At 39.8% G+C, this 17,641-nt stretch overlaps 1 protein-coding gene across 2 annotated transcripts in view; it reads right to left on the reverse strand.

The window, feature by feature from the left end:
* MYO5B (myosin VB) overlaps positions 1–17,641 on the reverse strand; it is a 377,457-nt gene that overhangs the window by 53,478 nt on the left and 306,338 nt on the right. For both annotated transcript variants that reach the window (XM_065598729.1, XM_065598728.1), the window contains exons 23-26: positions 13,306–13,390; positions 8,005–8,153; positions 6,768–6,887; positions 4,862–4,984 (exon numbers count right to left, since the gene is read on the reverse strand). In XM_065598729.1, the coding sequence (XP_065454801.1) occupies positions 4,862–4,984; positions 6,768–6,887; positions 8,005–8,153; positions 13,306–13,390 (477 nt within the window). The remainder of the gene's footprint in view (positions 1–4,861; positions 4,985–6,767; positions 6,888–8,004; positions 8,154–13,305; positions 13,391–17,641) is intronic.

The following is a 17,641-nucleotide window of genomic DNA, read 5'->3' on the forward strand; positions in this document are numbered from 1 at the left end:
GTTAGTCTCAAAGGTGCCACAGGACCCTCTGTTGCTTTTTACAGATTCAGACTAACACTGCTACCCCTCTGATACTCATACAGAGGAGTAGGCCCAATAAGCCTTAACTCTGTGAAATGCACAGGGAGTACCAGCCCTGGAGGTCCCAGAGCAACAAGCAGATGTAGAGTGAAGCTGCTACCAACCACAATACACTCGGACACTATAACTTTCTTTCAAAGCCAGCAGAGCCTAATAAAGAAGCAGGAGCTAAGGCTTATCAGGCGGTTTGGCTTCTTTAGGTTCTTCGAGGGATCTCAACTGCAGAAAATGTCAACTGCTGAAAGGACAGGATTTAAAACTGCTGTGAGGCTCCCTATAACCACTACCTAAGCTAACTCTTACTCGGTCCTGACCCAAGTGCAAGCAGGTCAGTAGTGCCAGACATTCTTGATTTTTACTTTTCTCCTCCCTTCCTATTTCTGTTCCCATGCAAGGTCAAACTGCTCTTTCATCAATAGAAGCAATTACCACCAAAAACTGATCAACTCCCAGAAATGAAACCATCAGTTAATTCCTTGCACCAAACCTCATCATTGAATCACTAAATGTTTTTGTGCACTGAGCCTGTTTGATGGAGAAATCCCCATATCCAGTTGGGATCACTAAGATTTGCAATTCTTGGACATTTTATTCCATGAATGGATGGGTTAGGCTTCATCTGGGTCAAAACATGGGCTGAGAGGAAGATATAAGAGAAGCTCATTTTCCTATGCCTATCACCCTCTGCATAAATTATAGATATCTGAAAGGCGACACAAGGTTCTGGAGACTGGGACAAAAGAGGTAACAACACTGATATCCAGAAATGTCATATTCTGCTGGTTGTTTTCCAGAGAGGATGAGGGACTTTGAATATATTTCAAAACCAAACATTTCCATCAAGGAGCACGTACAGCGGGGGCTGAGTTTGCTACCTCTGTAGTGCTACCATAGAATTAAAATTTAAATGCAAAAAGAAGCACCGAAGAACTGGCAGCACTGACAGAAATGCTATTTTTGACTTCCCCTCTTCTTCTGTTGGGCAGTGAGGAACCGTGACAGCTCGACTCAAATCACATCAAGTCCAAACTGAAAACTGATCTGGAATTAGTCATGCCCCAGAGCAGGAGTGGGCCTGCTGAGGGGTGAACCTTGACAAGGACCCTAATCTTGGAAATATAGTTAGAAATGGACAAAACTATGAATGCTTCAGAACCTTGACCAGTTGGAATGAACCCTACTAAAAATGTATGGGGAGATTTTAGGGGGGTAAAACATTCAGGGTTTTGGCTCATTTGTAGTTAACTCCTTAAGAGACACAGGTCAGCTTCAGAAAGATTTAAAAACATGAGGGGAGCAATTTATGGCATATTGGCAGGAACCTTGTTTTTTAAATCTCTATCAATGAATGGAGATTATTTGTTAAAAGCAGTTGTGCATCTCCTATGTTGCGTTCCTGCAGTCACCAGATGGAATAATTTTATTGACGTTCAATAGGAGTATCTGGCTACAGTGAATTAGAGATGATTGATATCACTTCAGTTGACTTTGCTACTGCTTTTATAAATGGACACATGGATCTCCTGCTTAAGAGAAATAAAGGAATAAATACCTGAAAAACATGCATTAAAACAGATAAAAAATAACTTTTTTTTATGAAACCAAGAACTGTAATAACTTGGCATTTTATATTCAGCTGCTGTTGCCGAATACTGTGTACTGTACTATGCAGCTGTATAATGTATGATATATATATTCTTCTCATAGAAAGAACCACTATAATTCAAACAAAAATACCACCTATCATAATGGGCTCTGAAATATCTAATTTGCAGAGGTTACTTCTCCCGAAGAAAGGGAAAATACACAGGTTGCCATGAAAAGTTGACCTATATTAACAGTTATCACAGCGGTATTTGTGAAAACACAGCTATTCTCTATCAGAAGGACAAACTGCTGTCTCAGACACCACTGTGTGGGTTAGTACTTGTGGGTAAATATTGACCTTTTAGATAACTGTACTAATAAGGCCCAAAATATAGGAAACTATTTTTTTTTTGGTAAAGCAACTCAGACATTCTGCACAGTGATGTTGGAGGAATAAACTCTGCTAGTCACTATACCTCTATTGCTGTTTTGCAGTTTATTATCTGAGGACTGGCCTACACTTAAAAATGAGATCGACCTAGCTAAGTTGCTCAGGGCTGTAAAAATTTCTAGCCTCAAGCTCTGTGGTTAGGTTGACAGAAGAATTCTTCTGGCTGCCCCTGGTGTAGATGCGGCTAGGTTGACAGAAGAATTCTTCTAGCTGCCATGCCTCTTGGAGAGATGGATTAACTACATCAATGGAAAATCCCCTTCTGTCACTGTAGGACGCGTCTATACTATATCACTACAGTGGCATAGCTGCAGCTGTGTCACTGTAGCGGCTGTAGTGCAGACATGCCCTTAGAGCTGGCAAGGGCTGTAATACTATATAACTATTACTGGACTCAGTCTTGAAAATATGGAGCTATAAAATACCCAGTTTGGGGCACAGACCTACCTTGTGTCTGTAGAATGCCTACCACACTTGAGAGTACTATAGTCAACATTTCCCCTTTTTCATTCCTAAAGTTGAACTCCTAAATTCACATATAGGCACATAAATAAATAGTCTGGTTTTCAAAGGTGTTAAGTATTGAAACCAACAAGAATGAAGGACACTTAGCACTTTGAAAATCAAGTCACTTACTTATGTGACTTCATATACATTTAGATGCATGGCCTCAGATATCCACATTTGAAAGCACTGGCCCATGTTAGTAACAAGAACAGAGTGTTATGGTCTCATGTTTGTAAGACTCATACGTGTATGAATAGACAGTGCCTTGATTTGCCTTCTATTATTCAGGCTGCCTTTTCACTTGCTGGTCTCAGATATTAAAACTGAGTTCACAGCTAAAATTTCCCATAGGGATAGTAAACAGGATCAATGGTATACTGAATTCATTACACTCGAGGCCAACAGCCATTGCAGGGTCAATTGTCTCTGGGGTGGGATAAATCATTCCAACATTGATTTTACATTTCATTGATTTCAAAGCCATTGCTCATGTGGAGGAAGGTGTCAATAAAATAAAATGACATTGTTACTCATGGATGAATAGAGTGATGTATATATTTAGAGAGAATGAATTACTTTGCTGGGTTGACTTTATATTCTGTAAGGAAATGGATGTATCTGATAGTACAGGCACCCACCTGTTCTAGGAGATCAAATGACTCAGGCAGGCTAAGCTAGCAGAGATGTGCGAGACTCTTCTCTCTGGATATTTGTCCCTTTGAACCTCTAAATTGGTCTCTGATTAGGTTAAACTTTGAGGAAAGAACTTTCCTCCTTTTTGCTCAGGGTGGCAACGAGGCAGGATATGAGCTCTTTTGTAGTTAGAGTGTGGAGATTACATTTAAGGAAGCTCATGAATAAGCAGTAAAACTTCCGTTTATCTGTTCAGATACATTCCAATTCCTCCAAGATTGATCATATTTTTGAACCTCTTAGCTCTTACATAGTATCTTGGGGAAATGCAAATCTGAGATGGATCATGAGCTGCGGATGTGTGTCTGAGTGGCCTAAACATCATGTTCTAGAGAGAAAGGATGGTCCATTGGTTAGCCTGGGGAGCCGGGTTCATTTCTCTGCTCCACCAAAGACTTCCTGTTTGACCTTGAGCAAGTCATTTAGTCTCTCCATGCCTCAGCTCTTCATCTGTAAAATGGGGATACTACTTCACTTTTTCACTGAGGTGTTGTATGGATGAATACATTAAAGATTGCGAGGCTCTCAGATACTAAGATAATACGGGTTTCAGAGTAGCAGCCGTGTTAGTCTGTATCCGACAAAAAGAACAGGAATACTTGTGGCACCTTAGAGACTAACAAATTTATTGGAGCATAAGCTTTCGTGCATCCGAAGAAGTGGGCTGTAGCCCACAGAAGATTATGCTCAAATAAATTTGTTAGTCTCTAAGGTGCCACAAGTACTCCTGTTCTTTTTATGATAATACGGCCATATAAGTACCTATGATGTCTACAAGACAGATACGTGTTCTAAATTCTTTGAATCTTTAGAACCACTGGTTTCAATGCTGACAAAGTTAATTCATCTCTTTACCTGCTGAGACAGATAAACAGAATACATGCTTCACTGTGTACGGTTGTACCTGTTGGACGATATCTTAAACTAGGCATGGACAATAAAAGTATTTTCATAAGACTAGGGGTTGCTCAGGTGCTGTTAGCTAAAAATTTCACCTTGCTCACTACTGTAAATAGTATTGTGCAACTGTAAACTACAGGGATGCTGCCCTCCATTCTGGAAGTGGCTGCCTGGCCTCCATCCTCTACCTCAGAAGAGGCTGCATTTCAGTGCTTCTGTATGCGTCTACAAATCTGTAGATCCCTTTGGGGTCCTTTATGATGAAAGCTGCTATATAACATCCAATATCTTGACTGGGAATTATACATGTTAGGGTTGGAAAGTATAATTTGGTCATCCAGTACAGCTTTCTGTAAGAGGATTATTCATATATATCTTCCCATCTATGCAGCCACTCTCAAATCAAATGCTTCTAATGACTTTGTCATAAACCATCTCATCAGGCAAAACCGTTCTGCTGGCTGATTGTCCTTAACTGCCAGAAAGGTTTTTCTCCTCATTTCCAAGATCAATTTGACCTTTCTTAACTGAAGGCCATTGTACCCAAATCTTAAATCACACACTGCATGCCCTAAGGCACTCAAGGAAAGCCAACTAGGATATGAAATTTAATAATAAAATCAATAAAAGGGCATCTTTTACCTGGGATTTCTTTTTCTCCAGCTGGGTTTGTAGTTTCTTTCTCTCCTGTTCAAGCTCCCTCACTCGCTTTTGTAGCTTCAGGAAGAGAGTCATATCCATGGCTGCTTTATCCAAACCAACATCCTACATGGGTGGGAGAGAGAGAGAGAGTAATTTTATCAGCCCAAAAACATTAGTGAATAGAGCTGGGGGAATAACAGATTTTTTGGTTCACAGACAACTTTAAAAAATTAAAAAAAAAAAAAACTGTTTTGGGTCTGACCAAAACTAAAACTTTCAAAAGAAGAAGTCAAAACAAAAATTTAGTTTGGGGCCAAACAAAAATCTTAAATGAAAACATTTTGTTTCAATTTTGAGCTTTTAAAAATATTTATTTATTTTAAAACAAGAAAACGTCTAAATGAAAATTCATTTCAAACCGAAAAAATAACACTGTTAAATTTTTTTTTCAAAGACTTGGATACCCACTGCCCCCAAAACAATTTGGCAAAACTGACACGTATTTGCAAAACACTTTGTTGTCACTGAATCTGTATTTTTCTCTGAAAAAAGTTTTGGTTAAAAAATTTCTCCCAGCTGATGTGGTGAATGCTCCACTCAGTAACAGTATGTGGACTATGCACTGCTCTGTACGTTCATGTCACCTTCCAATACTTAACACAAGAGTTTCAAAAAGTTTCCACATTTTGAAAGACCAGTATTAATATTTAATATTAAAGGCATACATTATATTAAGTTTCCAATCATAAATAGGTTATAAAGGGTCAATGAATGGTTAATGGGCATTTTAATAAATTAATCAATTGTTATATAGTTCACGGAGTCAATATGTTGCTTATAGCCATGACTTATATCCATCTATAAAACTCTCCACTGATTGGCTTAAAATCATCTAGGAGACATACTAATGTATGTAACAGGCTTAAAACATACATTAATCTTTTATTAAACACTTCATATGTTACTTGTAGATGGAGCTTTAATACTGAGGTGTAACCAACACTGAGGTTTTGGTATTGTCTAGAGGCCCCAATCCATTGTACTTACATAGTGGAGGCTTTCATTAGTGGTTCTCAGAAGGCTTGATAGATATCAAAAAGCCTCATGACAGCCAGGTGAAGTAGGTAAGGGATTATACAGATGGGGAAGCTGCAGCATGTAGTGATGACATGACTTGCTCAAAGTCACAGACTAGAAAATGGAACCCAAAGCATCCCAGGCCTTTATTCTAGCAAAGACTGTATTTTATACTCCAACTTAAATATGCAGTGTACTGTTTATATAACTGATCTATGCCACTGTTAGCAGGGAGTAAGCAAAATATACTTCCCCTTCCTCCACTTCCCCCTTCTTCACTTCCTAGCTCAAGTCAGATATTTAACTAGGACATTTCCTTCTATATTGAGATATTTGAAATTGTTCTTATAGAGAGGATGTATTGGCTGGCAAGGATTTGTAAAAAAACAAAGAAAGAAAACTGTTCTTTAGGAGGTTTCTAATGTAATTTGGTATCCTTTGGAATGAATGATGCTATAGAAATGTAACCTTACAATCAGTATTGATAGTCAGTCATAATAATGTTTAATGTTTTGTGGGTGTTTCCATATTTACCAGGATGCACCCTACACATCAATTCATTATGTTTAAACGGTGTTTAAGGACCTGATCCTGCACTGAGTTCTTAGTAGTTCTCTATGCAGGATCAGGGCCTTAAGATTTCCCTCTCATACAATTAACAAGAATCATTCATAGCATGAAAAAAGAAGCAATTCTCACTAGTCACATTTCATACTCAAAGCCGTACTCTTTCTCTATGGGCTCCATTTAGAGTGAGCCACATATTGATTATTCCCTCTTGACTAGCCAGAATCAGACAGAGACGCTTAGCCAGTCTGACTTATAGTACCTCCACTTGTTGTATTGCATCCTCTGTGTCTCCTATCTCAGATGTAGAGACTGATGGACAATTGGAATCAGACTCTAGACTGCTCTGGTTAGATGGGTTCCTTCTGTGTCCTGGAGTCTGCTGTTAAAAAAAAGAGAGATAATAGAGTGATTTAGTAGAAAAGACACTGTATTAAGGATTATGTAAACTAAGTTTTTGGGACAGGGACCTTCTCTATTAGGTGTTTTATAAATAATCATGTACACTTATGGCACTTTCTACTTAAAATAACGGGTCCATATTATTCATCAAGTCAAAGTACTGTGTTCAGGACTTTACAAAACATAGAGGGAGAGACAGCTCCTTATCCAAAGTTCTTACAGTTTAAGTAGCTGGACAAGACAATGCAGACACAATATATCTGCTGGTCAAAAGGAGGATTCCTCATAAAGCGGTTTAGTTTAAAAAATATTTTTCGATATTAAGATGACGGTCATAAGAGGGTCGATCATTTGCTTGCTTTTGGGCTTCGTTTTCTGGTTCTTGTGCACTGGTGCACATTACGACAGGGGGACATTTAATCAAAATGTAGTTTAAAACAACAAAACACAAACACACCCAACTCCATTCACATATATATAAATAAACAACCACAAACAACAACTTAAAAAGTGTCTATGCACCAGACACCAATTTTCTCATGTATTCTTGGAAGCTACTTTAACACATCCAAGCCTGGCTACCCGCAATTTGTGAAGTTTGGACACACACATCTGGGTTTGGAGCCTAATATTTATCACAATATCCTTATGGTTTTCTTTTAAAATGTTCAGCCTTTGAACTGGATGACAGCATCCCTTAATAACTAATTATCAATGAGGCTATTGCTAAAACTCTAGCAAGGCTGAATCTAAAACTTAGACTTTTATATTTATAACGCCACAATGATTTTCTTAGAATTGAAAAACAGAGTATATCTGTGATACTGAAATAGAGAAAAGATAAACAGATTTTTGCCTTGCTGTTCATAAGGAATCTGTAAATGCGTGACCAAGTGGCTACAGAAAACCATGTATTTCCAGAAGAAGTTGCTCTTGGTCTAATATCAATGCATAACTTCCCCCTCAGAAATATCAACACGAATGAGTTCTAGAATAGCATTGTTGTCATCAAATGAACTCAGTTGCATTATCCAGTTACCAATAATACACACAGGACATCAGAGGGGAGGGGTAATGTAAAAAGCCTCTTCCATTACCTTTATAATAGTCATCTCATCCCTCAAATTGTCATATCTCTGCTCCAGCCTTGAATACTCCTTTACCAGGTTCTGATAACGAGATCGCTCCTCTTCCAGCTCCTTCTTCGTCAGGAGATTTTCCTTGACAGTGGTTTGGGCAAATTCATCTTTAAAAGATACATATTGAACTGTGATGTTCAGTTCTGAATTGATTTCTTACAGGAAACTGCAATATGATTTATAGTTCAACAAAATGCTCTCTGCTAAGAGGCTTTTTTGTAATCTTGCACTCTTATTTAGTGAATACACTGTAACAAATCTGTGGCCAGCTAGGAATTTCATGGTTGTCACCACACTGCAAAGAACAGCTATTTGGAACTTCATGGATGCAGGTAGAATAGATCCCCAATACTCCTGGCTCCAAGGGATAGCTCAGTGGTTTGAGCATTGGCCTGCTAAACCCAGGGTTGTGAGTTCAATCCTTGAGGGGGCCACTTGGGGATCTGGGGCAAAATCAGTACTTGGTCCTGCTAGTGAAGGCAGGGGGCTGGACTCGATGACCTTTCAAGGTCCCTTCCAGTTCTAGGAGATGGGAAAACCAGAGATCTCTACCAGTTGAGTAAAGGATAATCTCCTTTAGCTATTAGAAATACGTCTCTGATGCGCAAACGAGCAGTGTGATTGTATCCAATAGAGGGCAGTGGTGCATACATATTAGCCATATTACTCTATGGAAATATCTGATTTACCAATGTTGGATGTCAAGTGGGAAATCTATGCAAGTATGGTGAGAGACTGTGCCACACACTCTCAAAGAAACTGAGGAACCACCTGATCAGCATCCTGTACAGCAGACAGGAGAAGATCAAGAATGAGCTCTCAGAACTGGAGACTCTCATACAATACCAGCCTTCTACACAAACTTCAACGTGGCTGGACTTTACAAAAATGAGACAAGCCATTTACAATGCACATTTCACTTCTCTACAGAGGAAAAAGGACTGTAAGCTATCTAAACTAATACCTGCCACTGGGGGCTATAACAATGGTACCCTCAACTCATCTAACAACATTGTCAATCTTTCCAACCACACACTTAGCCCAGCAGAAGAGTCTGTCCTATCTCGGGGACTCTCTTTCTGTCCCACCATCCCCACGAACATGATACAGTTCTGCGGTGATTTGGAAGCCTACTTTCGTCGTCTCCGACTCAAGGAATATTTTCAACGCACCATTGAACAGTGCACTGAACCACAGGAACCTTCCTACCAACACTACAAGAAGAGGAACTCTGCGTGGACTCCTCCTGATGGTCGAAATGACAGACTGGACCTCTACATAGAGTGTTTCCGCAGACGTGCACAGGCTGAAATTGTGGACAAACAACATCACTTGTCCCATAACCTCAGCCGTACAGAACGCAATGCCATCCACAGCCTCAGAAACAACTCTGACATTATCATCAAAGGGGCTGACAAAGGAGGTGCTGTAGTCATAATGAACAGGTCAGATTATGAACAGGAGGCTGCCAGGCAACTCTCCAAGACCACATTCTACAGGCCACTATCCTCTGATCCTACTGAGGAATACCAAAAGAAACTACACTATCTGCTCAAGAAACTCCCAGCTACAGTACGGGAACAAATCTACATGGACACACCCCCAGAACCCCGACCAGGGGTATTCTATCTGCTACCCAAGATCCATAAACCCGGAAACCCTGGACGCCCCATCATCTCAGGCATTGGTACTCTGACAGCAGGATTATCTGGCTATTTGGACACTCTCCTCAGACCCTATGCTACCAGCACTCCCAGCTATCTTCGAGACACCACCGACTTCCTGAGGAAACTACAGTGCATTGACGTTCTTCCTGAAAACACCATCCTGGCCACCATGGATGTAGAAGCACTTTATACCAATATTCCACATGAGGATGGACTACAAGCTGTCAGGAACAGTATCCCTGATGAGGCCACAGCAAGCCTGGTGGCTGAGCTTTGTGACTTTGTCCTCACCCACAACCACTTCAGATTTGGGGACAACTTATACCTTCAAGTCAGTGGCACTGCTATGGGTACCCGCATGGCCCCACAGTATGCCAACATTTTTATGGCTGACTTAGAACAACGCTTCCTCAGCTCTCGTCCCCTAGTGCCCCTCCTCTACTTGTGCTACATTGATGACATCATCATATGGACCCACGGAAAGGAGGCCCTTGAAGAATTCCACCTGGACTTCAACAATTTCCACCCCACCATCAACCTCAGCCTGGACCAGTCCACACAAGAGATCCACTTCCTGGACACTACAGTACAAATAAGTGATGGTCACATAAACACCACCCTATACCGGAAACCTACTGACCGCTATACGTACCTACATGCCTCCAGCTTCCATCCAAGACACATCATACGATCCATTGTCTACAGCCAAGCCCTAAGATACAACCGAATTTGCTCCAACCCCTCAGACAGAGACAAACACCTACAAGATCTTTATCAAGCATTCGTAAAACTACAATACCCACCTGGGGAAATGAGGAAACAGATTGACAGAGCAAGACGGGTACCCAGAAATCACCTACTACAGGACAGGCCCAACAAGGACAATAACAGAACACCACTGGCCATCACATACAGCCCCCAGCTAAAACCTCTCCAGCGCATTATCCACGACCTACAACCTATCCTGGAAAATGATCCCTCACTCTCACAGACCTTGGGAGGCAGGCCAGTCCTTGCTTACAGACAACCCCCCAACCTGAAGCAAATACTCACCAGCAACTACACACCACACCACAGAAACACCAACCCAGGAACCTATCCCTGTAGCAAACCTCGTTGCCTACTCTGTCCCCATATCTACTCTGGCAACAGCATCAGAGGACCCAACCACATCAGCCACACCATCAGGGGCTCATTCACCTGCACATCCACTAATGTCATATATGCCATCATGTGCCAGCAATGCCCCTCTGCCATGTACATTGGCCAAACCGGACAGTCCCTCCGCAAAAGAATAAATGGACACAAATCGGACATCAGGAATGGTAACATACACAAGCCAGTAAGTGAACACTTCAATCTCCCTGGTCATTCTATCACAGATTTAAAAGTCACTGTCATTGAACAAAAAAACTTCAGAAACAGACTTCAAAGAGAAACAGCAGAACTAAAATTCATTTGCAAATTCAACACCATTAATCTGGGCTTGAATAGGGATTGGGAGTGGCTGGCTCACTACAGAAGCAGCTTTTCCTCTCCTGGAATTGACACCTCCTCATCTATTATTGGGAGTGGACTACATCCACCCTGATTGAATTGGCCTTGTCAACACTGGTTCGCCACTTGTGAAGTAACTCCCTGCTCTCCATGTGTCTGTATATAATGCCTGCATCTGTAGCTTTCACTCTATGCATCCGAAGAAGTGAGGTTTTTACTCACGAAAGCTTATGCCCAAATAAATCTGTTAGTCTTTAAGGTGCCACCAGACTCTTTGTTGTTTTTGTAGATACAGACTAACACGGCTACCCCCTGATACTTGACTATCACATACTGTTGATGACTACAAAGAGGTAACCAAACTAGAGGTGATGGGGGAAGAGAGAAAGAATCCCCCTAATACAGAGCTCTGGTAGTGCAGGATTACTCTGTACAACACAGTCTTTGCTATCTGTACTTCCCAAAAATGTTAATCCTTTCCTACTGCACAGAATACCATGGGCATTTTAAAATAGTTTATTTTTGCATGTGATTTAAAAGAACTCTATTCTGAAACAAAATTGGTTTCCCCCTGTTATTTGAAGAAGAAAAAAAATTAAAACTGGTAAGTCAAATTACCATTTATTTTTTATTTAGCCAAACATTAAATTAACATTTAAATTAAAACAACAACAACTAAACTAACTTTTCTCAAGCTTTTACATAGTGGAAACATTCACTCACAGATAGGGAACATTCGTGGCAAGTTTCACTTTGCAAGGGATTATGGGCCTGCTCCTGAAATCAATGGTTTGAACGGTGTAGGATAGAGCCTCATAACAACAATCCTACACTGGAAAGGAGATGGACTGGGTGACCTAATAGCACTTTCCATTTCTACAATAATCTTCAGAAAATAAGGGTGGGATGTGTAAAAGTGCTCAGGGTCAGCCTAGCTCTTCTCCCGTTCAATGGACGTGTTCTCATTTACTGCAATGGGAGCTGAGCGGAGACTCTCAGTAATTCTTTTTTTAAAAAAATTGAAATTTCATCCAAATTTCAAAATTTGAAAAATTCCAAGCAGCTCTAATGTTTCTAATATTAATGCTCTCTCAACACTAGTTATAGCTGTGCTTAAAGATACCACTCTAAAGAGGGTAAATGGTCAGTGTGCTGGGTTCAAATCTCAGTCTGCTCTAAATAGAGGTCAACATTTCCAAATATGGATGTGTCTAAAGTTAAATATTGACCAAGTAGTTCAGGTGCCTAAATAAGTGGATTGATTTTCAAGAGTGCTGCGCACTCGGCGATTCCTGTCTACTTCAACAGGAGATTCTGGGTGCTCAGCACTTGAAAAAATCAAGTGTCTTGTTTAGGTTTTAGGAGTTTAATTTTTGAAAATCTAAGTCCTGGGATAGCTGGCAGTCAGTCAGGACTGAAGTGCCTGGACAGGGGTCCACTGGGAAGCTTCCACAGAGCCCGGCATGCATTATGCCTAATGCTAGCTAGTGCCTGCCGAAAGGCACTCAAAAATTCACCTCTAATTGAAGCCAATATATTTTGCTATGTTAAGCTGAATAGAGTCTGATAATAAGCACAATACATGCAAGGGTGGAATGTATTCCTTTCATGTCCTGGGACTTTCCAGTTTGTTTCCCTCTGTAGTTCTCTCACAATCTAAATCTCTGCTTTAAAATTTCACTTCATTCTGTCACATTCAGGACGCCATTCATCATTGTCCAAATATTACTGTTTGAACATCTCTGCTTCTAGGCTCCCATCTGTCAGCATTAAAGGGTTGTCCCCCCCATCACCGTCATCCTGATGAAATTCTAAGATGTAATTGAATGGAAAACCCCTCTAGGTACTATATTCCGTGTTTAATCCCTCCCTGATTAAATCAGGTTCATGTCTTGTCTTATCCCCTGGCAGTACAGAGAGAATAGAACTGTTGAATAACAACAAACATTGTCAAAGAAATAAAGGATGCTGGAAGATTAGCACATTTCAGTTTATGAGCTATTGCTGGGGCATACGGGAGAAACTAATTTTATGAAAAACAGCTTAATCCTCGGTTTATTACAAGTGTTATGAAGCTATAAACCATTCTTCTTACCTTCAGACTGACATAGGATTCTGTTGTTAAGCTCCTCTTTTTCCTGTTTCAAAAGAGCATTCTCCTCTTCTAGGTCTGATACGCGCTAAGGAAGAAACAAGGCAAAGTAATACCTCTTGTAGTGTAGGCCAGCTCAAGGTCAGGCTCTCTTCAGGGGAATAAGTTTCACTCACTCACTCACACACACACACACACTCACACACACACACACACACACACACACACACACACACACACACACACACACACACACACACGTTTTTTGGTGTGTTTTTTTTGGTTGGTTAGTTTCTTGATTGTTTGTTTTTTTAAACCAAACAGGGTTTTTTTTCTCCTTGCCATTTTGGAGCTATTCTCACTGCATCAGGAGCATGAATGGTAAAAAAAGATATTAACTGCAACTGAAGGGTGTTTATTTTCAAAGTAAATTGTCCCATAGACACTAGGTTTACTGCAAAACCTCAATGCAAAAAAGGTCAAGTTGGCAAATTATATCTATTTCTTTGAATAGGAACACAATACATACTAGTCACAGGGCTCCAATAGTTGATTATGTCATCCAAATACTGAGAAGCCCAGGCTCAAAATTAAGTACTGAAGATCTATACCTCTCTTAAAAATTACAACATTGACTTTGTTACAATGTTCTGCAATTGATCCTTCTACTACACAGTATCACAAAACAGGCATTTGCTAGGTATAGATTTCTATGGCAGCGCAAATGCCATTTGCAGGTGTTACAATTACAGGACTGGGAATGTGAAAGAAAACAACACCATGACATGTGTTAGAGACAAAGTATCAATGCTGCAGCTGTGAAAGGGTTCAGAAAGGTGAAAAGGAACAGAGAAAAGGAAAAAACAGAGGAGGAAAAAGTACACCATTGTTCTGAATATTCTAAAAAGAATGAAAAAAAAAGTGATGTACAATATAAATGAAACCAGAATGCTATACAGGATTGGATAGCCAACTGTCCAAGCAGATGTGTTACCAGCTATAACAGCATTTCAGTGCACCTGCCAATTAACAGGGGATTTACAGGCAAAATAAAGAGAAAGAAAATGTTCTCAGACAAAAAAGACTATGCGGAAGATTTAAATTTTCCAGGTGATGTGTCTGTCTAGGTCGTTATACTGTGCTTATCACCAGGGTATGTAAGTGACTGACAAACAAAATACTACATATTTCAAATCTTTTTAAACTCTGAAATTTTATGTTTATACCCACTCATTGAACTTTATACTCCGATTATATGCACTCCGGGATAAGAATGGTTTTACTCTGTTTTTACAGGACCTAGCAAATTGGTTCCAATCCTGATCAGGGCCTCTAGACGTTACCGTAGTACAAAGATAAATCATAATAATTCCTCCTCCTCCTCCAACAGTAACTGACAGATAGTTGATTACTGCACTGACTGAGCACTAACAGCCCCTATTAAACATGGAAGTTATAAGAAATGCTATTTAAAACATGAGAAAAAGTAAAACTAAATATCATGTAGGACACCAACTCCTGGAGTGAAACTAGTAGCATTACGCTACCTACTAAATCTATTTATCCTTGGTACTGTTAATTTATTCAATAGTATTAGTTTAGACAAGTCAAAACATGAAAACATTATATTAAGAAGTGTGACGTATTGCTCTGTTTAAGTTGAACACTTCTACTGTTGCCAGGAAGGAGAGAACAAAACAACACAGTATTCCAGTATAATGTTATTCGCTAGGTCTCTGCCGTTGCAGTTCATAGCGTGACCATCATAATTTAGAAAATAAGCTGCAGAGAACATATGGGGATCTTGAGCTGCCTGAAGAAAACCAGCTCCATACTACAGCATAATAAAGGTTTTTCCACTGTCCAAGCAAGAATAATGACACGATCCTGCTAAAACCCATGTATCTTTAGTGGCAGCCTAATTGATTTGTTCATATTGAATTCCTCAGTTTTCTGGGAAGGCAGAATAAATTGAGATATTTTATTAAAAAAATGGTTACCAAAATTGTTAGTGGAAGTAAAAGCAGAGAGAACAGTCTAATGCAATCAGAAATTCAACCTGCTTTGCACTATGGTGTTCAAGCACAGTAACTTACAAATCTTTTATAACGATCTATTCACAAGCTATCACTATCCACATCCAGCTCTCTGCTATGTCTGCATGCATAACAGGTTTGCATCATAGAATTGTAGGACCGGAAGGGATCTCGAGATGTCATCTAGTCCAGTTCCCTGCACTCACAGCAGGACTAAGTATTATCTAGACCATCCCTGACAGGTGTTTGTCTAACCTGCTCTTAAAAATCTCCAAAAATGATGGAAATTACACAACTTCCCTCTGCAATTTAGTCCAGTACTTAAATACCCTGACAGGAAGTTTTTCCTAATGTCCAACTTAAACTGCCCTTGCTGCAATTTAAGCCCATTGCTTCTTGTCCTATCCTCAGAAGTTAAAGAAAACAATTTTTCTCCCGCCTTCTTGTAAGAACCTTTCATGTACTTGAAAACTGTTACCATGTCCCCTCTCAGTCTTCTCTTCTCCAGACTGAACAAACCCAATTTTTTCAATCTTTCCTCAGAGGTCAAATTTTCTAGACCTTCAATCATTTTTGTTGCTTCTCTCTGGACTTTCTCCAATTTGTTCACATTTTTCCTGAAATGTGGCACTCAGCACTGGACACAATACTCCAGTTGAGGCCTAATCAGTGTGGAGAAGGGCGGAAGAATTACTTCTAGTGTCTTGCTTACAACACTCCTGCTAATACATTACAGAATGATGTTTTCTTTTTTGCCAGTGGTACACTGTCGATCATATTTAGCTTGTGATTCACTATAACCCCCGCAGATCCTTTTCCACAGTACTCCTTCCTAGGCAGTCAGTTCCCATTTTGTATGTGTGCAACTGATTGTTCCTTTCTAAGTGGAGTACTTTGCATTTGTCCTTATCGAATTTCATCCTATTTACTTCAAACTATTTCTCAAGTTTGTCCAGCTCATTTTGAATTTTAATCCGATCCTCCAAAGCACTTGCAACCCCTCCCACCTTGGTATCATCTGCAAACTTTAAAAGTATACTCCCTATGCCATTATCTAAATCATTGATGAAGATATTGAACAGAACAGGACCCAGAACTGATCACTGAGAAACCCCACTAGATATGCCCTTCCAGTTTCACTGTGAACCACTGATAACTACTCTGAGAATGGTTTTCCAACTAGTTATGCACCCACCTACACGTAGCTCCATCTAGGTTGTATTTCCCTAGTTTGTTTATGAGAAGGCCATGAGAGACATTATCAAAAGCCTTACTAAAATCAAGATATACCAGATCTACCACTTCCCCCCATCCACAAGGCTTGTTACCCTGTCAAAGGAAGCTATCAGATTGGTTTGACACAATTTGTTCTTGAGAAATCCATGCTGACTGTTACCTATCTCCTTATTATCTTCTTGATGGTTGCAAACCGATTTCCTAATTATGTGCTCTATTATCTTTCTGTGTACTGACGTTAATGGATACTGCTGCAGACTAGAGAGAGAGACAGAGATAAAATAAAGAAAAGCCTTTTTCTAAACCATGCAGAATTACTAATGACTGTCTGAGCTGGATGAATATATGATTATGCTGTACCAGAATATGAACTTGAGTTTCATGTATTTAAAATATTTTATTTCAAATCTTTGGATGTATAAATGGGAATATCAGCTAGGAGTAGAGAGGTTATTTTACCTCTGTATTTAGCAACGGTGTGACCTCTCCTGGAATAATGTGTCCAGTTCTGATGTTCACACTTCAAGAAAGATGTTGATAAACTGGAGAGGGTTCAGAAAAGAGCCATGAGAATGATTAAAGGATTGGATAATATACCTTATAAGTGCTAGATTGGAGGAGCTCAGGCTACTTAGTTTAACAAGGAGAAGGTTAAGGGGTGATTTGATCAGTCTATAAGTACCTTGATGGGGAACTGAAATGTGTTAAGAGGGCTATTCAGTCTAGCAGACAAAGTGTAAAAAGATCCAACAACTGGAAGCTGAAACATGAATTAGTTCAGGGAAGATCTATGGTCTGTGTTATGCAGGAGGTCAGAGTAGATTATCACAAATGCTATTATTCTATGAATTTATGAAAAACTAAGTATTTCTACTTTGAGAACTGGAGCATGTTTTAGTTTTAACTACACATTTTTACAGGACACTAGTATCCAGTGCCATACCTGACAAAAAACAAATGGAGAAAACTCCAATTTCTGCTACAGAGCAGATTGTATGGTAGAGCCTTACATTAAATACCTTTAAAGCTAACTGAGTGAAAAATATTTCCCAAAGGCTAAAGTACTA

Source organism: Chrysemys picta, chromosome 6, assembly GCF_011386835.1.
Source record: "Chrysemys picta bellii isolate R12L10 chromosome 6, ASM1138683v2, whole genome shotgun sequence".
Classification (NCBI taxonomy): domain Eukaryota; kingdom Metazoa; phylum Chordata; order Testudines; family Emydidae; genus Chrysemys; species Chrysemys picta.